Genomic DNA, 24009 nt, shown 5'->3' with positions numbered 1-24009 from the left:
ATGGCTATATACAGGAAGTAGAAAATAACATGGATATCTATATACAGGGAGTAGAAAATAACATGGCTATCTATATACAGGGAGTAGAAATAACATGGCTATATACAGAGAGTAGAAAATAACATGGCTATATACAGGGAGTAGAAAATAACATGGCTATATACAGGAAGTAGAAAATAACATGGCTATATACAGGGAGTAGAAAATAACATGGCTATCTATATACAGGGAGTAGAAAATAACATGGCTATATACAGGAAGTAGAAAATAACATGGCTATATACAGGAAGTAGAAAATAACATGTCTATATACAGAGAGTAGAAAATAACATGGCTATCTATATACAGGGAGTAGAAAATAACATGGCTATATACAGGGAGTAGAAAATAACATGGCTATCTATATACAGGGAGTAGAAAATAACATGGCTATCTATATACAGGGAGTAGAAAATAACATGGCTATATACAGGGAGTAGAAATAACATGGCTATCTATATACAGGGAGTAGAAAATAACATGGCTATCTATATACAGGGAGTAGAAAATAACATGGCTATCTATATACAGGGAGTAGAAAATAACATGGCTATCTATATACAGGGAGTAGAAAATAACATGGCTATCTATATACAGGGAGTAGAAAATAACATGGCTATCTATATACAGGAAGTAGAAAATAACATGGTTATATACAGGAAGTAGAAAATAACATGCTATATACAGGAAGTAGAAAATAACATGGCTATATACAGGAAGTAGAAAATAACATGTCTATATACAGAGAGTAGAAAATAACATGGCTATCTATATACAGGGAGTAGAAAATAACATGGCTATCTATATACAGGAAGTAGAAAATAACATGGTTATATACAGGAAGTAGAAAATAACATGCTATATACAGGAAGTATAAAATAACATGGCTATCTATATACAGGGAGTAGAAAATAACATGGCTATCTATATACAGGAAGTAGAAAATAACATGGTTATATACAGGAAGTAGAAAATAACATGCTATATACAGGAAGTAGAAAATAACATGGCTATATACAGGGAGTAGAAAATAACATGCTATATACAGGAAGTAGAAAATAACATGGCTATCTATATACAGAGAGTAGAAAATAACATGGCTATTTATATACAGGGAGTAGAAAATAACATGGCTATCTATATACAGGGAGTAGAAAATAACATGGCTATATACAGGAAGTAGAAAATAACATGCTATATACAGGAAGTAGAAAATAACATGGCTATTTATATACAGGGAGTAGAAAATAACATGGCTATCTATATACAGGGAGTAGAAAATAACATGGCTATATACAGGAAGTAGAAAATAACATGCTATATACAGGAAGTAGAAAATAACATGGCTATATACAGGGAGTATAAAATAACATGGCTACATTGTTAACTCTCATAGACCTCTACACCACCCTAGGACACAGTTTGGTTAACTCTCATAGACCTCTACACCACCCTAGGACACAGTTTGGTTAACTCTCATAGACCTCTACACCACCCTAGGACACAGTTTGGTTAACTCTCATAGACCTCTACACCACCCTAGGACACAGTTTGGTTAACTCTCTTAGACCTCTATACCACCCTAGGACACAGTTTGGTTAACTCTCTTAGACAGCTATACCACCCTAGGACACAGTTTGGTTAACTCTCATAGACAGCTGTACCACCCTAGGACACAGTTTGGTTAACTCTCTTAGACAGCTATACCACCCTAGGACACAGTTTGGTTAACTCTATTAGACCTCTACACCACCCTAGGACACAGTTTGGTTAACTCTCTTAGACAGCCTTACCACCCTAGGACACAGTTTGGTTAACTCTCTTAGACAGCTATACCACCCTAGGACACAGTTTGGTTAACTCTCTTAGACAGCTATACCACCCTAGGACACAGTTTGGTTAACTCTCTTAGACAGCTGTACCACCCTAGGACACAGTTTGGTTAACTCTCTTAGACAGCTATACCACCCTAGGACACAGTTTGGTTAACTCTCTTAGACAGCTGTACCACCCTAGGACACAGTTTGGTTAACTCTCTTAGACAGCTGTACCACCCTAGGACACAGTTTGGTTAACTCTCTTAGACAGCTATACCACCCGAGGACACAGTTTGGTTAACTCTCTTAGACAGCTGTACCACCCTAGGACACAGTTTGGTTAACTCTCTTAGACAGCTGTACCACCCTAGGACACAGTTTGGTTAACTCTCATAGACAGCTGTACCACCCTAGGACACAGTTTGGTTAACTCTCTTAGACCTCTATACCACCCTAGGACACAGTTTGGTTAACTCTCTTAGACAGCTATACCACCCTAGGACACAGTTTGGTTAACTCTCATAGACAGCTGTACCACCCTAGGACACAGTTTGGTTAACTCTCTTAGACAGCTATACCACCCTAGGACACAGTTTGGTTAACTCTATTAGACCTCTACACCACCCTAGGACACAGTTTGGTTAACTCTCTTAGACAGCCTTACCACCCTAGGACACAGTTTGGTTAACTCTCTTAGACAGCTATACCACCCTAGGACACAGTTTGGTTAACTCTCTTAGACAGCTATACCACCCTAGGACACAGTTTGGTTAACTCTCTTAGACAGCTGTACCACCCTAGGACACAGTTTGGTTAACTCTCTTAGACAGCTATACCACCCTAGGACACAGTTTGGTTAACTCTCTTAGACAGCTGTACCACCCTAGGACACAGTTTGTTTAACTCTCTTAGACAGCTGTACCACCCTAGGACACAGTTTGGTTAACTCTCTTAGACAGCTATACCACCCGAGGACACAGTTTGGTTAACTCTCTTAGACAGCTGTACCACCCTAGGACACAGTTTGGTTAACTCTCTTAGACAGCTGTACCACCCTAGGACACAGTTTGGTTAACTCTCATAGACAGCTGTACCACCCTAGGACACAGTTTGGTTAACTCTCATAGACCTCTACACCACCCTAGGACACAGTTTGGTTAACTCTCTTAGACAGCTGTACCACCCTAGGACACAGTTTGGTTAACTCTCATAGACAGCTGTACCACCCTGGGACACAGTTTGGTTAACTCTCATAGACCTCTACACCACCCTAGGACACAGTTTGGTTAACTCTCTTAGACAGCTATACCACCCTAGGACACAGTTTGGTTAACTCTCTTAGACAGCTGTACCACCCTAGGACACAGTTTGGTTAACTCTCTTAGACAGCTATACCACCCTAGGACACAGTTTGGTTAACTCTCTTAGACAGCTATACCACCCTAGGACACAGTTTGGTTAACTCTCTTAGACAGCTATACCACCCTAGGACACAGTTTGATTAACTCTCTTAGACAGCTGTACCACCCTAGGACACAGTTTGGTTAACTCTCATAGACCTCTACACCACCCTAGGACACAGTTTGGTTAACTCTCATAGACCTCTACACCACCCTAGGACACAGTTTGGTTAACTCTCATAGACCTCTACACCACCCTAGGACACAGTTTGGTTAACTCTCTTAGACCTCTACACCACCCTAGAACACAGTTTGGTTAACTCTCATAGACCTCTACACCACCCTAGGACACAGTTTGGTTAACTCTCTTGTAGTATAATAATATTGTGTTGTATTGTGGTATAATAATGTTGTGTTGTATTGTAGTATAATAATATTGTGTTGTATTGTAGTATAATAATATTGTGTTGTATTGTAGTATAATAATGTTGTGTTGTATTGTAGTATAATAATGTTGTGTTGTATTGTAGTATAATAATGTTGTGTTGTATTGTAGTATAATAATATTGTGTTGTATTGTAGTATAATAATGTTGTGTTGTATTGTAGTATAATAATGTTGTATTGTAGTATAATAATGTTGTGTTGTATTGTAGTATAATAATGTTGTGTTGTAATGTAATAATGTTGCGTTGTATTGTAGTATAATAATGTTGTGTTGTATTGTAGTATAATAATGTTGTGTTGTATTGTAGTATAATCATGTTGTGTTGTAATGTAATAATGTTGTGTTGTATTGTAGTATAATAATATTGTATTGTAGTATAATAATATTGTGTTGTATTGTAGTATAATAATATTGTGTTGTAATGTAATAATGTTGTGTTGTATTGTAGTATAATAATGTGTTGTATTGTAGTATAATAATGTTGTATTGTAGTATAATAATGTTGTGTTGTAATGTAATAATGTTGTGTTGTATTGTAGTATAATAATGTGTTGTATTGTAGTATAATAATGTTGTGTTGTATTGTAGTATAATAATGTTGTGTTGTATTGTAGTATAATAATGTTGTGTTGTATTGTAGTATAATAATATTGTGTTGTATTGTAGTATAATAATATTGTATTGTAGTATAATAATGTTGTATTGTAGTATAATAATGTTGTGTTGTATTGTAGTATAATAATGTTGTGTTGTATTGTAGTATAATAATGTTGTGTTGTATTGTAGTATAATAATGTTGTGTTGTATTGTAGTATAATAATATTGTATTGTAGTATAATAATGTTGTATTGTAGTATAATAATGTTGTGTTGTATTGTAGTATAATAATGTTGTGTTGTATTGTAGTATAATCATGTTGTGTTGTAATGTAATAATGTTGTGTCCAGGCGTCTGAGGAGCCTGAGGAGAGAGAGACTCTGGCCCTCATAGCAGCGAGGGGAGACGGTGAGGAGAGTCAGGGTGGACAGACCTACATAGAGCAATACACCAGAGGACTTCTGGAGGTGGAGAATATACTGAGCCTGGAGAGACTCAGACAGGTACCTCTCACACACACACTTCACACACATTTCACACACACACACAATGCACACACTTCACACATACACACCTCACACACACTTCACACACACACGCTTCACACACACACACACTACACTTCACACACACTTCACGCTGTTGAATGGTACTGGCTCTTGCTGTTACATATGGTAAATGATGTTCTTTTCGTCCATGAGTTTAGATGTGTGAATCCTGTGTGGTTTGTGTAAAGGAGGTATCTAAATGGATCACTGCCAACCACATTTCTCTCTGGGGACAATAAAGTTTGTTTGATTGATGTCATCAGGCGGTGACGGTGAAGGAAGCTCTGTCTGTTAAAGGGAGGAACATCAGAAGGAGCTTCAGCACCCCCAATGTACAGCATGTAAGATACACACACACACACACACACACACACACACACACACACACACACACACACACACACACACACACACACACACACACACACACACACACACACACACACACACACACACACACACACACACACACACACACACACACACACACACACACACACACACACACACACACACACACCACACACACACACACACACACACACGACACACACACACCACACACACACACACACACACACACACACACACCAGCACCCCCAACGTACAGCATGTAAGACACACACACACACACACACACACACACACACACACACACACACACACACACACACACACACACACACACACACACACACCAGCACCCCCAACGTACAGCATGTAAGACACACACACACACACACACACACACACACACACACACACACACACACACACACACACACACACACACACACACACACCCAGCACCCCCAACGTACAGCATGTAAGACACACACACACACACACACACACACACACACACACACACACACACACACACACACACACACACCAGCACCCCCAATGTACAGCATGTAAGACACACACACACACACACACACACACACACACACACACACACCAGCACCCCCAACGTACAGCATGTAAGACACACACACACACACCAGCACCCCCAACGTACAGCACAGCATGTAAGACACACACACACCAGCACCCCCAACGTACAGCACGTAAGACACACACACACACACCAGCACCCCCAACGTACAGCACGTAAGACACACACACACACACCAGCACCCCCAACGTACAGCATGTAAGACACACACACACACACACACCAGCACCCCCAACGTACAGCATGTAAGACACACACACACACACCAGCACCCCCAACGTACAGCACGTAAGACACACACACACACACACACACACACCAGCACCCCCAACGTACAGCACGTAAGACACACACACACACACACACACACACACACACACACACACACACACACACACACACACACACACACACACCAGCACCCCCAGCGTACAGCACGTAAGACACACACACACACACACACACACCAGCACCCCCAACGTACAGCACGTAAGACACACACACACACCAGCACCCCCAACGTACAGCACGTAAGACACACACACACACACCAGCACCCCCAACGTACAGCATGTAAGACACACACACACACACCAGCACCCCCAGCGTACAGCACGTAAGACAGAAATGTGTGTGTGTCAGTGAGAGTTAGTGATCACTTGCTGTTGTCTTCCAGACTTCCTGCAGCAAAACAGACCTGATTGGCTGGGAGGATGTAGACTGGAAGGTACAGTACAGTAGGATGGTTCATTATTATAAACAGATCTGATTGGCTGGGAGGATGTAGACTGGAAGGTACAGTACAGTAGGATGGTTCATTATTATAAACAGATCTGATTGGCTGGGAGGATGTAGACTGGAAGGTACAGTACAGTAGGATGGTTCATTATTATAAACAGATCTGATTGGCTGGGAGGATGTAGACTGGAAGGTACAGTACAGTAGGATGGTTCATTATTATAAACAGATCTGATTGGCTGGGAGGATGTAGACTGGAAGGTACAGTAGGATGGTTAATTATTATAAACAGATCTGATTGGCTGGGAGGATGTAGACTGGAAGGTACAGTACAGTAGGATGGTTCATTATTATAAACAGATCTGATTGGCTGGGAGGATGTAGACTGGAAGGTACAGTACAGTAGGATGGTTCATCTGATTGGCTGGGAGGATGTAGACTGGAAGGTGACAGTAGGATGGTTATTATTATAAACAGACTGATTGGCTGGGAGGATGTAGACTGGAAGGTACAGTACAGTAGGATGGTTAATTATTATAAACAGACCTGATTGGCTGGGAGGATGTAGACTGGAAGGTACAGTACAGTAGGATGGTTCATTATTATAAACAGACCTGATTGGCTGGGAGGATGTAGACTGGAAGGTACAGTACAGTAGGATGGTTCATTATTATAAACAGATCTGATTGGCTGGGAGGATGTAGACTGGAAGGTACAGTACAGTAGGATGGTTCATTATTATAAACAGATCTGATTGGCTGGGAGGATGTAGACTGGAAGGTACAGTACAGTAGGATGGTTCATTATTATAAACAGACCTGATTGGCTGGGAGGATGTAGACTGGAAGGTACAGTACAGTAGGATGGTTCATTATTATAAACAGATCTGATTGGCTGGGAGGATGTAGACTGGAAGGTACAGTAGGATGTAGACTGGAAGGTACAGTAGGATGTAGACTGGAAGGTACAGTACAGCAGTATGACTCTTTATTAAACAGTCTGATTGGCTGGGAGGATGTAGACTGGAAGGTACAGTACAGCAGTATGACTCCTTGTTAAACAGATCTGATTGGCTGGGAGGATGTAGACTGGAAGGTACAGTACAGTAGGATGGTTCATTATTATAAACAGATCTGATTGGCTGGGAGGATGTAGACTGGAAGGTACAGTACAGTAGGATGGTTCATTATTATAAACAGACCTGATTGGCTGGGAGGATGTAGACTGGAAGGTACAGTACAGTAGGATGGTTCATTATTATAAACAGATCTGATTGGCTGGGAGGATGTAGACTGGAAGGTACAGTACAGTAGGATGGTTCATTATTATAAACAGATCTGATTGGCTGGGAGGATGTAGACTGGAAGGTACAGTACAGTAGGATGGTTCATTATTATAAACAGATCTGATTGGCTGGGAGGATGTAGACTGGAAGGTACAGTACAGTAGGATGGTTCATTATTATAAACAGATCTGATTGGCTGGGAGGATGTAGACTGGAAGGTACAGTACAGTAGGATGGTTCATTATTATAAACAGACCTGATTGGCTGGGAGGATGTAGACTGGAAGGTACAGTACAGCAGTATGACTCTTTATTATAAACAGATCTGATTGGCTGGGAGGATGTAGACTGGAAGGTACAGTACGGATGGTCACGAGGCTGGGAGGAGGCGGAGGCAGTACAGTAGGATGGTTCATTATTATAAACAGATCTGATTGGCTGGGAGGATGTAGACTGGAAGGTACAGTACAGTAGGATGGTTCATTATTATAAACAGACCTGATTGGCTGGGAGGATGTAGACTGGAAGGTACAGTACAGTAGGATGGTTCATTATTATAAACAGATCTGATTGGCTGGGAGGATGTAGACTGGAAGGTACAGTACAGTAGGATGGTTCATTATTATAAACAGACCTGATTGGCTGGGAGGATGTAGACTGGAAGGTACAGTACAGTAGGATGGTTCATTATTATAAACAGATCTGATTGGCTGGGAGGATGTAGACTGGAAGGTACAGTACAGTAGGATGGTTCATTATTATAAACAGATCTGATTGGCTGGGAGGATGTAGACTGGAAGGTACAGTACAGTAGGATGGTTCATTATTATAAACAGATCTGATTGGCTGGGAGGATGTAGACTGGAAGGGACAGTACAGTAGGATGGTTCATTATTATAAACAGATCTGATTGGCTGGGAGGATGTAGACTGGAAGGTACAGTAGGATGTAGACTGGAAGGTACAGTAGGATGTAGACTGGAAGGTACAGTACAGTCAGTATGGACTTATTATTAAACAGACCTGATTGGCTGGGAGGATGTAGACTGGAAGGTACAGTACAGTAGGATGGTTCATTATTATAAACAGACCTGATTGGCTGGGAGGATGTAGACTGGAAGGTACAGTAGGATGTAGACTGGAAGGTACAGTAGGATGTAGACTGGAAGGTACAGTACAGCAGTATGACTCTTTATTAAACAGTCTGATTGGCTGGGAGGATGTAGACTGGAAGGTACAGTACAGCAGTATGACTCCTTGTTAAACAGATCTGATTGGCTGGGAGGATGTAGACTGGAAGGTACAGTACAGTAGGATGGTTCATTATTATAAACAGACCTGATTGGCTGGGAGGATGTAGACTGGAAGGTACAGTACAGTAGGATGGTTCATCTGATTGGCTGGGAGGATGTAGACTGGAAGGTACAGTACAGTAGGATGGTTCATTATTATAAACAGACCTGATTGGCTGGGAGGATGTAGACTGGAAGGGACAGTACAGTAGGATGGTTCATCTGATTGGCTGGGAGGATGTAGACTGGAAGGTACAGTACAGTAGGATGGTTCATTATTATAAACAGATCTGATTGGCTGGGAGGATGTAGACTGGAAGGTACAGTACAGTAGGATGGTTCATTATTATAAACAGACCTGATTGGCTGGGAGGATGTAGACTGGAAGGTACAGTACAGTAGGATGGTTCATTATTATAAACAGATCTGATTGGCTGGGAGGATGTAGACTGGAAGGTACAGTACAGTAGGATGGTTCATTATTATAAACAGACCTGATTGGCTGGGAGGATGTAGACTGGAAGGTACAGTACAGTAGGATGGTTCATTATTATAAACAGATCTGATTGGCTGGGAGGATGTAGACTGGAAGGTACAGTACAGTAGGATGGTTCATTATTATAAACAGATCTGATTGGCTGGGAGGATGTAGACTGGAAGGTACAGTACAGTAGGATGGTTCATTATTATAAACAGATCTGATTGGCTGGGAGGATGTAGACTGGAAGGTACAGTACAGTAGGATGGTTCATTATTATAAACAGATCTGATTGGCTGGGAGGATGTAGACTGGAAGGTACAGTACAGTAGGATGGTTCATTATTATAAACAGACCTGATTGGCTGGGAGGATGTAGACTGGAAGGTACAGTACAGTAGGATGGTTCATTATTATAAACAGACCTGATTGGCTGGGAGGATGTAGACTGGAAGGTACAGTACAGTAGGATGGTTCATTATTATAAACAGATCTGATTGGCTGGGAGGATGTAGACTGGAAGGTACAGTACAGTAGGATGGTTCATTATTATAAACAGATCTGATTGGCTGGGAGGATGTAGACTGGAAGGTACAGTACAGTAGGATGGTTCATTATTATAAACAGATCTGATTGGCTGGGAGGATGTAGACTGGAAGGTACAGTACAGTAGGATGGTTCATTATTATAAACAGATCTGATTGGCTGGGAGGATGTAGACTGGAAGGTACAGTACAGTAGGATGGTTCATTATTATAAACAGACCTGATTGGCTGGGAGGATGTAGACTGGAAGGTACAGTACAGTAGGATGGTTCATTATTATAAACAGATCTGATTGGCTGGGAGGATGTAGACTGGAAGGTACAGTAGGATGTAGACTGGAAGGTACAGTAGGATGTAGACTGGAAGGTACAGTACAGCAGTATGACTCTTTATTAAACAGTCTGATTGGCTGGGAGGATGTAGACTGGAAGGTACAGTACAGCAGTATGACTCCTTGTTAAACAGATCTGATTGGCTGGGAGGATGTAGACTGGAAGGTACAGTACAGTAGGATGGTTCATTATTATAAACAGATCTGATTGGCTGGGAGGATGTAGACTGGAAGGTACAGTACAGTAGGATGGTTCATTATTATAAACAGATCTGATTGGCTGGGAGGATGTAGACTGGAAGGTACAGTACAGTAGGATGGTTCATTATTATAAACAGATCTGATTGGCTGGGAGGATGTAGACTGGAAGGTACAGTACAGTAGGATGGTTCATTATTATAAACAGATCTGATTGGCTGGGAGGATGTAGACTGGAAGGTACAGTACAGCAGTATGACTCCTTATTAAACAGATCTGATTGGCTGGGAGGATGTAGACGAAGGTACAGTACAGCAGTATGACTCCTTATTAAACAGATCTGATTGGCTGGGAGGATGTAGACTGGAAGGTACAGTACAGTAGGATGTAGACTGGAAGGTACAGGAGGATGTAGACTGGAAGGTACAGTACAGTATGACTCTTTATTAAACAGATATCTTACTGTAGGTCTACTGATCTAACACATAGAATGGAAATGTCTAATAAAACTGTACTGTCTGGTCCTCCTCCAGGACCATTGTGACTCTAACCTGTCTGTCTGTCTGGTCCTCCTCCAGGGCCATTGTGACTCTAACCTGTCTGTCTGTCTGGTCCTCCTCCAGGGCCATTGTGACTAACCTCTCTGTCTGTCTTGTCCTCGTCCAGGGCCATTGTGACTCTAACATGTCTGTCTGTCTGTCTGTCTGTCTGTCTGTCTGTCTGTCTGTCTGGTCCTCCTCCAGGGCCATTGTGACTCTAACCTGTCTGTCTGTCTGGTCCTCCTACAGGGCCATTGTGACTCTAACCTGTCTGTCTGTCTGGTCCTCCTCCAGGACCATTGTGACTCTAACCTGTCTGTCTGTCTGGTCCTCCTCCAGGACCATTGTGACTCTAACATGTCTGTCTGTCTGTCTGTCTGTCTGTCTGGTCCTCCTCCAGGACCATTGTGACTCTAACCTGTCTGTCTGTCTGGTCCTCCTCCAGGACCATTGTGACTCTAACCTGTCTGTCTGTCTGGTCCTCCTACAGGGCCATTGTGACTCTAACCTGTCTGTCTGTCTGGTCCTCCTACAGGGCCATTGTGACTCTAACCTGTCTGTCTGTCTGGTCCTCCTCCAGGACCATTGTGACTCTAACCTGTCTGTCTGTCTGGTCCTCCTCCAGGACCATTGTGACTCTAACCTGTCTGTCTGTCTGTCTGGTCCTCCTCCAGGACCATTGTGACTAACCTGTCTGTCTGTCTGTTCCTCCTCCAGGACCATTGTGACTCTAACCTGTCTGTCTGTCTGGTCCTCCTCCAGGACCATTGTGACTCTAACCTGTCTGTCTGTCTGGTCCTCCTCCAGGACCATTGTGACTCTAACATGTCTGTCTGTCTGTCTGTCTGTCTGTCTGTCTGTCTGGTCCTCCTCCAGGACCATTGTGACTCTAACCTGTCTGTCTGTCTGGTCCTCCTCCAGGGCCATTGTGACTCTAACCTGTCTGTCTGTCTGGTCCTCCTCCAGGGCCATTGTGACTAACCTGTCTGTCTGTCTGTCTGTCTGTCTGTCTGTCTGTCTGTCTGTCTGTCTGTCTGTCTGTCTGTCTGGTCCTCCTCCAGGACCATTGTGACTCTAACCTGTCTGTCTGTCTGGTCCTCCTCCAGGACCATTGTGACTCTAACCTGTCTGTCTGTCTGGTCCTCCTCCAGGACCATTGTGACTCTAACCTGTCTGTCTGTCTGGTCCTCCTCCAGGACCATTGTGACTAACCTGTCTGTCTGTCTGGTCCTCCTCCAGGACCATTGTGACTCTAACCTGTCTGTCTGTCTGGTCCTCCTACAGGGCCATTGTGACTCTAACCTGTCTGTCTGTCTGGTCCTCCTCCAGGACCATTGTGACTCTAACCTGTCTGTCTGTCTGGTCCTCCTCCAGGACCATTGTGACTCTAACCTGTCTGTCTGTCTGGTCCTCCTCCAGGACCATTGTGACTCTAACATGTCTGTCTGTCTGTCTGTCTGTCTGTCTGTCTGTCTGTCTGTCTGGTCCTCCTCCAGGACCATTGTGACTCTAACCTGTCTGTCTGTCTGGTCCTCCTCCAGGGCCATTGTGACTCTAACCTGTCTGTCTGTCTGGTCCTCCTCCAGGGCCATTGTGACTAACCTGTCTGTCTGTCTGTCTGTCTGTCTGTCTGTCTGTCTGTCTGTCTGGTCCTCCTCCAGGACCATTGTGACTCTAACCTGTCTGTCTGTCTGGTCCTCCTCCAGGACCATTGTGACTCTAACCTGTCTGTCTGTCTGGTCCTCCTACAGGGCCATTGTGACTCTAACCTGTCTGTCTGTCTGGTCCTCCTCCAGGACCATTGTGACTCTAACCTGTCTGTCTGTCTGGTCCTCCTCCAGGGCCATTGTGACTCTAACCTGTCTGTCTGTCTGGTCCTCCTACAGGGCCATTGTGACTCTAACCTGTCTGTCTGTCTGGTCCTCCTACAGGGCCATTGTGACTCTAACCTGTCTGTCTGTCTGGTCCTCCTCCAGGACCATTGTGACTCTAACCTGTCTGTCTGTCTGGTCCTCCTACAGGGCCATTGTGACTCTAACCTGTCTGTCTGTCTGGTCCTCCTCCAGGACCATTGTGACTCTAACCTGTCTGTCTGTCTGGTCCTCCTCCAGGACCATTGTGACTCTAACCTGTCTGTCTGTCTGGTCCTCCTCCAGGACCATTGTGACTAACCTGTCTGTCTGTCTGGTCCTCCTCCAGGACCATTGTGACTCTAACCTGTCTGTCTGTCTGGTCCTCCTCCAGGACCATTGTGACTCTAACCTGTCTGTCTGTCTGGTCCTCCTCCAGGACCATTGTGACCTTCATCAGGATGTCTCTGACTGTACTCCCCAGGACGGAGGTTCTCTGTGTGGGACGCCACTCAAAAACAAGACAGAGAATCACGGTAAACAACAAGAAATCAATAACCAGGAGGCCTGACCAGGAAACTCTTGTTTTAGATCATATTTAGGGCCCTGAGTGTTTCTCAGTCAGGAAAACCTCCAGGCCCTCTCTCCGTATGAGGACTGTGATAAGAAATCAATGGTTGGTTTCCCAGGCACAGATTAAGAATAGTATAGGACTAAAAGCATTCTAAATGTAGAATTTAAAGAGCTATGATGTTTGTTTTTACTACTGCGTTCCCCCTCAGGTCTGGTACCAGAGAGCCCCACCTTCTTCAACTCCAGCCCGTTCAAGGCCCTCTCTCCCCAGACGCCCAAGTTCCTCAAGTCTCTGCTGCCGGTCAGAGAGGAGAGCAAGACCAAGAGAGTCCTGGAGGCACGACCACTCCTGGGACAGGAGGTATGGGCCACAACCATCCCTCTCTCTCTTTATCCATCCATCCCTCTCTCTCTTTATCCATCCATCCCTCTCTCTCTTTATCCATCCATCCCTCTCTCTCTTTATCCATCCATCCCTCTCTCTCTTTATCCATCCATCCCTCTCTCTCTTTATCCATCCATCCCTCTCTCTCTCTCTCTAGCCATCTCTGGCCCCTTTTATCTCATCTCTCCTCTCTTTCTTTCTTTCTTTTTTCTATCTTTCTTTCTTTCTGTCTTTCCTTATTTTCTTTCCTGTGTTTTGCTTCTTCATCTCCTTTTTCTTCCCCTGCCGTTCCCATCGTTTCTCTTCATTCAGCGTCCAGTGACATCCCTCCTTTTCTGCAATGTGACAGTACATCAGTAGTAGTCATTGAAAACAGGACATTTTCCCCATTCTAAGTGAATCCAGTACACACAGACAGATATTTACTACATTCAACAGCTACTAATTCTACTAAACCTGTCTGATGATTGCTGATTGTTCTGGCTGAATGTGATCTGCTCACATACAGTCAGGGGAAAAAAGTATTTGATCCCCTGCTGATTTTGTACTTTTGCCCACTGACAAAGAAATGATCAGTCTATCATTTTAATGGTAGGTTTATTTGAACAGTGAGAGACAGATTAACAACAAAACAATCCAGAAAAACGCATGTCAGAAATGTTATAAATTGATTTGCATTTTAATGAGGGAAATAAGTATTTCACCCCCTCTCAATCAGAAAGATTTCTGGCTCCCAGGTGTCTTTTATACAGGTAACGAGCTGAGATTAGGAGCACACTCTTAAAGGGAGTGCTCCTAATCTCAGTTTGTTACCTGTATAAAAGACACCTGTCCACAGAAGCAATCAATCAATCAGATTCCAAACTCTCCACCATGGCCAAGACCAAAGAGCTCTCCAAGGATGTCAGGGACAAGATTGTAGACCTACACAAGGCTGGAATGGGCTACAAGACCATCGCCAAACAGCTTGGTGAGAAGGTGGCAACAGTTGGTGCGATTATTCGCAAATGGAAGAAACACAAAAGAACTGTCAATCTCCCTCGGCCTGGGGCTCCATGCAAGATCTCACCTCGTGGAGTTGCAATGATCATGAGAACGGTGAGGAATCAGCCCAGAACTACACGGGAGGATCTTGTCAATGATCTCAAGGCAGCTGGGACCATAGTCACCAAGAAAACAATTGGTAACACACAACGCCGTGAAGGACTGAAATCCTGCAGCGCCCGCAAGGTCCCCCTGCTCAAGAAAGCACATATACATGCCCGTCTGAAGTTTGCCAATGAACATCTGAATGATTCAGAGGACAACTGGGTGAAAGTGTTGTGGTCAGATGAGACCAAAATGGAGCTCTTTGGCATCAACTCAACTCGCCGTGTTTGGAGGAGGAGGAATGCTGCCTATGACCCCAAGAGCACCATCCCCACCGTCAAACATGGAGGTGGAAACATTATGCTTTGGGGGTGTTTTTCTGCTAAGGGGACAGGACAACTTCACCGCATCAAAGGGACGATGGACGGGGCCATGTACCCTCAAATCTTGGGTGAGAACCTCCTTCCCTCAGCCAGGACATTGAAAATGGGTCGTGGATGGGTATTCCAGCATGACAATGACCCAAAACACACGGCCAAGGCAACAAAGGAGTGGCTCAAGAAGAAGCACATTAAGGTCCTGGAGGGGCCTAGCCAGTCTCTAGACCTTAATCCCATAGAAAATCTGAGGAGGGAGCTGAAGGTTCGAGTTGGCAAACGTCAGCCTCGAAACCTTAATGACTTGGTAAAGATCTGCAAAGAGGAGTGGGACAAAATCCCTCCTGAGATGTGTGCAAACCTGTAGCCCAACTACAAGAAACGTCTGACCTCTGTGATTGCCAACAAGGGTTTTGCCACCAAGTACTAAGTCATGTTTTGCAGAGGGGTCAAATACTTATTCCCTCATTAAAATGCAAATCATTTTATAACATTTCTGACATGCGTTTTTCTGGATTGTTTTGTTGTTATTCTGTCTCTCATTGTTCAAATAAACCTACTATTAAAATTATAGACTGATCATTTCTTTGTCAGTGGGCAAACGTACAAAATCAGCAGGGGATCAAATACTTTTTTCCCTCACTGTATGTTTTAAATCTATTGTGTGAATGGGGAGCTCCATGCTCTAAATCTATTGTATGAATGGGGAGCTCCATGCTCTAAATCTGTTGTGTGAATGGGGAGCTCCATGCTCTAAATCTATTGTATGAATGGGGAGCTCCATGCTCTAAATCTATTGTGTGAATGGGGAGCTCCATGCTCTAAATCTGTTGTGTGAATGGGGAGCTCCATGCTCTAAATCTATTGTGTGAATGGGGAGCTCCATGCTCTAAATCTATTGTGTGAATGGGGAGCTCCATGCTCTAAATCTATTGTATGAATGGGGAGCTCCATGCTCTAAATCTATTGTGTGAATGGGGAGCTCCATGCTCTAAATCTGTTGTGTGAATGGGGAGCTCCATGCTCTAAATCTATTGTATGAATGGGGAGCTCCATGCTCTAAATCTATTGTGTGAATGGGGAGCTCCATGCTCTAAATCTGTTGTGTGAATGGGGAGCTCCATGCTCTAAATCTATTGTGTGAATGGGGAGCTCCATGCTCTAAATCTGTTGTGTGAATGGGGAGCTCCATGCTCTAAATCTATTGTGTGAATGGGGAGCTCCATGCTCTAAATCTATTGTGTGAATGGGGAGCTCCATGCTCTAAATCTATTGTGTGAATGGGGAGCTCCATGCTCTAAATCTGTTGTGTGAATGGGGAGCTCCATGCTCTAAATCTATTGTATGAATGGGGAGCTCCATGCTCTAAATCTGTTGTGTGAATGGGGAGCTCCATGCTCTAAATCTATTGTGTGAATGGGGAGCTCCATGCTCTAAATCTATTGTGTGAATGGGGAGCTCCATGCTCTAAATCTGTTGTGTGAATGGGGAGCTCCATGCTCTAAATCTATTGTGTGAATGGGGAGCTCCATGCTCTAAATCTATTGTGTGAATGGGGAGCTCCATGCTCTAAATCTGTTGTGTGAATGGGGAGCTCCATGCTCTAAATCTATTGTGTGAATGGGGAGCTCCATGCTCTAAATCTATTGTGTGAATGGGGAGCTCCATGCTCTAAATCTGTTGTGTGAATGGGGAGCTCCATGCTCTAAATCTATTGTGTGAATGGGGAGCTCCATGCTCTAAATCTATTGTGTGAACTGGGGAGCTCCATGCTCTAAATCTATTGTGTGAATGGGGAGCTCCATGCTCTAAATCTGTTGTGTGAATGGGGAGCTCCATGCTCTAAATCTATTGTATGAATGGGGAGCTCCATGCTCTAAATCTGTTGTGTGAATGGGGAGCTCCATGCTCTAAATCTATTGTGTGAATGGGGAGCTCCATGCTCTAAATCTATTGTGTGAATGGGGAGCTCCATGCTCTAAATCTGTTGTGTGAATGGGGAGCTCCATGCTCTAAATCTATTGTGTGAATGGGGAGCTCCATGCTCTAAATCTATTGTGTGAATGGGGAGCTCCATGCTCTAAATCTGTTGTGTGAATGGGGAGCTCCATGCTCTAAATCTATTGTGTGAATGGGGAGCTCCATGCTCTAAATCTATTGTGTGAATGGGGAGCTCCATGCTCTAAATCTGTTGTGTGAATGGGGAGCTCCATGCTCTAAATCTATTGTATGAATGGGGAGCTCCATGCTCTAAATCTATTGTGTGAATGGGGAGCTCCATGCTCTAAAGCTATTGTGTGAATGGGGAGCTCCATGCTCTAAATCTGTTGTGTGAATGGGGAGCTCCATGCTCTAAATCTATTGTATGAATGGGGAGCTCCATGCTCTAAATCTATTGTATGAATGGGGAGCTCCATGCTCTAAATCTATTGTATGAATTGGGGAGCTCCATGCTCTAAATGTATTGTGTGAATGGGGAGCTCTATACTCTAAATCTATTGTGTGAATGGGGAGCTCCATGCTCTAAATCTATTGTGTGAATGGGGAGCTCCATGCTCTAAATCTATTGTGTGAATGGGGAGCTCCATGCTCTAAATCTATTGTGTGAATGGGGAGCTCCATGCTCTAAATTTATTGTGTGAATGGGGAGCTCCATGCTCTAAATCTATTGTGTGAATGGGGAGCTCCATGCTCTAAATCTATTGTGTGAATGGGGAGCTCCATGCTCTAAATCTGTTGTGTGAATGGGGAGCTCCATGCTCTAAAGCTATTGTGTGAATGGGGAGCTCCATGCTCTAAAGCTATTGTGTGAATGGGGAGCTCCATGCTCTAAATCTGTTGTGTGAATGGGGAGCTCCATGCTCTAAATCTGTTGTGTGAATGGGGAGCTCCATGCTCTAAATCTATTGTATGAATGGGGAGCTCCATGCTCTAAATCTGTTGTGTGAATGGGGAGCTCCATGCTCTAAATCTGTTGTGTGAATGGGGAGCTCCATGCTCTAAATCTATTGTGTGAATGGGGAGCTCCATGCTCTAAATCTGTTGTGTGAATGGGGAGCTCCATGCTCTAAATCTGTTGTGTGAATGGGGAGCTCCATGCTCTAAATCTATTGTATGAATGGGGAGCTCCATGCTCTAAATCTATTGTGTGAATGGGGAGCTCCATGCTCTAAATCTGTTGTGTGAATGGGGAGCTCCATGCTCTAAATCTATTGTATGAATGGGGAGCTCCATGCTCTAAATCTATTGTGTGAATGGGGAGCTCCATGCTCTAAATCTGTTGTGTGAATGGGGAGCTCCATGCTCTAAATCTATTGTGTGAATGGGGAGCTCCATGCTCTAAATCTATTGTATGAATGGGGAGCTCCATGCTCTAAATCTCCAAACTCTAAATCTACCATCTCATCCAAAGCGTTGATGCGCTGCACTGAACTAGCATGACATTTAGAATGCCAACCATATTCATCTAATACACATGGTTTTCCATTCAATGTGTCCTGCATGTCTGTATCAGCAGTTCCTCTAACTACCTCTACACCCTATTGACTGTACTGGACTGTGCATGTCTGTATGTTAACTCACCTGCTCCATGCATGCCTCCTGTGTGACTCCCATCTGCAGAGCATGCGCTCCTCATGTGTGGACAGCTCCGTGCTGCTCCCCCCTCCGTGCCGCGGCCATGCCCCCTGGCGCAGGCCCAGAGCGGGCAGCGAGGGCCACCGCAGCCCCTCCACCACCACCCTCACCCCTTCCACCCTCACCCTCAGTACCTGCACCAGCAGGCAGCTCTGCCTCACACTGCCACACACAGCTGTAAGTCACACACACACACACACACATGCCATGGTGTCTTGAAGTGAATACGGCATGAAGTGCATGATGTCATCAGCTCATGTTTCTTCCAACATCATCTCAACCAACCACCATCCATCCATGGTTACAGTCACTGTCCTCAATGCATTTTAATATCATGTAATAGGTGGTAGGCTCCAGTGGGGGCTGGTGACACATTCAGTCAGTAGACAGGAGACTGATTCAGTCAGTAGACATCCATGGTTACAGTCACTGTCCTCAATGCATTTTAATATCATGTAATAGGTGGTAGGCTCCAGTGGGGGCTGGTGACACATTCAGTCAGTAGACAGGAGACTGATTCAGTCAGTAGACATCCATGGTTACAGTCACTGTCCTCAATGCATTTTAATATCATGTAATAGGTGGTGGGCTCCAGTGGGGGCTGGTGACACATTCAGTCAGTAGACGGATCTTTGTAAACAGCTGGATGGTAGAAAACATATCAAACACTTCTTTAATTCCATTCACTCAATTCAAGCCCCCTCCCCTGATAGGCTCCCCTGATAGGCTCCCCTACAGAAAGAAACAGTAGCTGACATTGTCCCTGTGTGATGTCTGTCCTGTGTCCCTGTCTGTCCTGTGTCCCTGTCTGTCCTGTGTCCCTGTCTGTCCTGTGTCCCTGTCTGTCCTGTGTCCCTGTCTGTCCTGTGTCCCTGTCTGTCCTGTGTGCCTGTCTGTCCTGTGTCCCTGTCTGTCCTGTGTCCCTGTCTGTCCTGTGTCCCTGTCTGTCCTGTGTCCCTGTCTGTCTGTCTGTCTGTCTGTCTCTGTGTGGTGTCTGTCCTGTGTCCCTGTCTGTCCTGTGTCCCTGTCTGTCCTGTGTCCCTGTCTGTCCTGTCTGTCCCTGTCTGTCTCTGTGTCGGTGTCTGTCCTGTGTCCCTGTCTGTCCTGTGTGCCTGTCTGTCCTGTGTCCCTGTCTGTCCTGTGTCCCTGTCTGTCCTGTGTCCCTGTCTGTCCTGTGTCCCTGTCTGTCCTGTGTGATGTCTGTCCTGTGTCCCTGTCTGTCCTGTGTCCCTGTCTGTCCTGTGTCCCTGTCTGTCCTGTGTCCCTGTCTGTCCTGTGTGATGTCTGTCCTGTGTCCCTGTCTGTCCTGTGTCCCTGTCTGTCCTGTGTCCCTGTCTGTCCTGTGTCCCTGTCTGTCCTGTGTGATGTCTGTCCTGTGTCCCTGTCTGTCCTGTGTCCCTGTCTGTCCTGTGTCCCTGTCTGTCCTGTGTCCCTGTCTGTCCTGTGTCCCTGTCTGTCCTGTGTGATGTCTGTCCTGTGTCCCTGTCTGTCCTGTGTCCCTGTCTGTCCTGTGTCCCTGTCTGTCCTGTGTCCCTGTCTGTCCTGTGTCCCTGTCTGTCCTGTGTGATGTCTGTCCTGTGTCCCTGTCTGTCCTGTGTCCCTGTCTGTCCTGTGTCCCTGTCTGTCCTGTGTGATGTCTGTCCTGTGTCCCTGTCTGTCCTGTGTCCCTGTCTGTCCTGTGTCCCTGTCTGTCCTGTCTGTCTGTCTGTCTGTCTGTGTGTGGTGTCTGTCTGTCTGTCTCTGTGTGGTGTCTGTCTGTCTGTCTCTGTGTGGTGTCTGTCTGTCTGTCTCTGTGTGGTGTCTGTCTCTGTGTGGTGTCTGTCTGTCTGTCTCTCTCTGTGGTGTCTGTCTGTCTGTCTCTGTGTGGTGTCTGTCTGTCTGTGTGGTGTCTGTCTGTCTGTCTCTCTCTGTGGTGTCTGTCTGTCTGTCTCTGTGTGGTGTCTGTCTGTCTGTCTCTGTGTGGTGTCTGTCTGTCTGTCTCTGTGTGGTGTCTATTCCAGGACTCTGAGGAAGAGACAGACATGGTCCTGAGTTTGGGCCTGGGCTCTCAGGACTTCCACAGCTTCCAGTCCTACATCCCAGAGGACTTTGCCAACTTTGAGGTGTACAACGCTACACTGGAGAGCCAGGAGGTGGGGGTTGGTGTGGCGGGGGTCAGGGGAGAGCTGAGGGGGGGTCGGGGAGGTGGTGGAGGGGGGGATAGAGAGGGGGCTCCACGGAGCCCCACCGCCAGCAGCTGCACCAGCGGTTACTTCTCCCACAGTGCCTCGGACGCCACGCTCTCTGACGTGCCATTCGGCGGCAGCGACAGCTCCGACCAGCTCAGCGCCTCCGCACTGGCTCAAGACAGACATGACCCTGACCGGGAAACCCACAATCTGCACCCCCACGAGTCCCCCTCCTTCCACTGCACCAGCACGGGCCGAAGCTGCGCCCAGACCAGAAGTGCCTCGCCGTGCGGTGACACCCAGACCCCTGCATGTCCCCCTGGCGTCCCCTCCCAGCCCCTCCCCACCCCCCAAACCACCACCTCCCCCTCCTCCCCTGTCAGTATTCCTAACTGCTCAGAGCAGCCACCCTCACCGTGGCCCCGCAGGTGTGTCCTCAGCGTCAGCCAGGAGTTTACAGACTTCAAGGGGGCCGATGACGGCATGGAGGATCTGGGTGAGCTGGGACACTTCCAGCCTGGGGATGCAGCACACATATCCCCTGTCCCAGCGGAGGAGGAGAAAGAGTGCTCTGGCAGCAGGGACCAGACCTCTGACAAATCCCTGGTCGTCATCAACCCACAACAACAACAACGTTCATCTCACCTCCCTCAGCCCCACTCACACCTCCACAACGGCAAACAGTGTGTCGGCAGCGTAGCCGTGCCCTGCCCACCCCCCTCCATCCCCCCAGGCCAGCTAGCAGGAGGAGAGCCCCAGGTCCAGGAGCCAATCCAGGGAGACCTACCTCCAGGGAGCCCCTGTCCCAGCCCAAGCTGCCCCAGCCCCAACCCCAGCAGCACTGAGGCCTCTGGGGACTCCTGCAGTGGGGACGAGGGCTCTGGTTCTCCCGTGGCCCAGCTGCCTGACTGGATGGCTCCCGGGGAGCAGGTGTGGGTGGGGAAGAGGAGCGGCACGGTGCACTACGTCGGCGGGGTGGAGTTCGCCAAGGGGATCTGGGTCGGGGTGCAGCTGGACCTGGCTGTGGGTGAGTGGCTGTTTAGTTATCAAATGATGTTCTGTGTAATAATGATGTAATGGGATGCCTCCCAAACAGTACCCTATTCTTTATCTACTGTAGTGCACTATGTAAGGTGCACCCATAGTGCGCTGGTCAAAAGTAGTGTACTATATAGGGTGAGACTGTCATTTGGGACACTCTCTTAGAGTGCTGGTGCTCTGGCAATACTTAACTGACCTTAATTGGACCTGTGAGGAACCTGTCATGTGTTTGAGATGTATGGTGAATGGTCACATGACTCCTGAATATCCCCTCTGTCTCCACTGTCCAGGCAAGCACAACGGGACAGTCCAGGAGAGGGTTTACTTCCGCTGTCCTCCAGGCCACGGGGTGTTCGTCAAGCCCTCCTGTCTCACTAGAGGACCCCCCTCCATGGACACCACAGACCCCCAGCCTCTGGTCCGATAAAATTCACTAAACTCCCCAAATTCCCAGTCTTTCCAGGAATCCCAGTTGGAATATTCCCAGAATCAGGAGGGAATAAGAAGGAACTCATACCAGCATTTCTGGAAAACCTGGGAATTTGAGGAAAGTGACTTTCCACCCAGGACTATCATCTAAAGGGGGTCCCCAGATCCAGAACAGTTCCTACTAGACCAGGCCCAGATCCAGAACAGTTCCTACTAGACCAGGCCCAGATCCAGAACAGTTCCTACTAGACCAGGCCCAGATCCTGAACAGTTCCTACTAGACCAGGGCCAGATCCAGAACAGTTCCTACTAGACCAGGCCCAGATCCTGAACAGTTCCTACTAGACCAGGCCCAGATCCAGAACAGTTTCTACTAGACCAGGGCCAGATCCAGAACAGTTCCTACTAGACCAGGCCCAGATCCAGAACAGTTCCTACTAGACCAGGGCCAGATCCAGAACAGTTCCTACTAGACCAGGGCCAGATCCAGAACAGTTCCTACTATCAGATCCAGAACAGTTCCTACTAGACCAGGGTCAGATCCAGAACAGTTCCTACTAGACCAGGGCCAGATCCAGAACAGTTCCTACTAGACCAGGGCCAGATCCAGAACAGTTCCTACTAGACCAGGGGCAGATCCAGAACAGTTCCTACTAGACCAGGGTCAGATCCAGAACAGTTCCTACTAGACCAGGGGCAGATCCAGAACAGTTCCTACTAGACCAGGCTCAGATCCAGAACAGTTCCTACTAGACCAGGGTCAGATCCAGAACAGTTCCTACTAGACCAGGGCCAGATCCAGAACAGTTCCTACTAGACCAGGCTCAGATCCAGAACAGTTCCTACTAGACCAGGCTCAGATCCAGAACAGTTCCTACTAGACCAGGGCCAGATCCAGAACAGTTCCTACTAGACCAGGGCCAGATCCAGAACAGTTCCTACTAGACCAGGCCCAGATCCAGAACAGTTTCTACTAGACCAGGCCCAGATCCAGAACAGTTCCTACTAGACCAGGGTCAGATCCAGAACAGTTCCTACTAGACCAGGGTCAGATCCAGAACAGTTCCTACTAGACCAGGCACAGATCCAGAACAGTTCCTACTAGACCAGGGCCAGATCCAGAACAGTTCCTACTAGACCAGGCCCAGATCCAGAACAGTTTCTACTAGACCAGGCCCAGATCCAGAACAGTTCCTACTAGACCAGGGTCAGATCCAGAACAGTTCCTACTAGACCAGGGTCAGATCCA

At 46.1% G+C, this 24009-nt stretch overlaps 1 protein-coding gene across 4 annotated transcripts in view; it reads left to right on the top strand.

Annotated features, from left to right (window-relative positions):
* The window catches only part of LOC106592223 (kinesin-like protein KIF13A), a 267758-nt gene extending 244502 nt beyond the window's left edge, over positions 1-23256 (top strand). For 2 of the 4 annotated variants that reach the window (XM_082975855.1, XM_082975854.1), the window contains 8 exons: positions 4651-4803; positions 5112-5189; positions 6486-6536; positions 13502-13598; positions 13845-13996; positions 19108-19299; positions 21123-22317; positions 22622-23256. In XM_082975855.1, the coding sequence (XP_082831981.1) occupies positions 4651-4803; positions 5112-5189; positions 6486-6536; positions 13502-13598; positions 13845-13996; positions 19108-19299; positions 21123-22317; positions 22622-22758 (2055 nt within the window). In that variant the 3' untranslated portion in view covers positions 22759-23256. The remainder of the gene's footprint in view (positions 1-4650; positions 4804-5111; positions 5190-6485; positions 6537-13501; positions 13599-13844; positions 13997-19107; positions 19300-21122; positions 22318-22621) is intronic. The other 2 variants (XM_082975857.1, XM_082975856.1) reach the window with 1 other exon arrangement.
* The last annotated feature ends 753 nt before the right edge of the window (positions 23257-24009 follow it).

Source organism: Salmo salar, chromosome 05 (assembly GCF_965601325.2).
Source record: "Salmo salar chromosome 05, fSalSal1, whole genome shotgun sequence".
Lineage (NCBI taxonomy): Eukaryota > Metazoa > Chordata > Actinopteri > Salmoniformes > Salmonidae > Salmo > Salmo salar.
The sequence above is the reverse complement of the archived record's forward strand: the minus strand, read 5'-3'. Positions and strand labels throughout refer to the sequence as shown.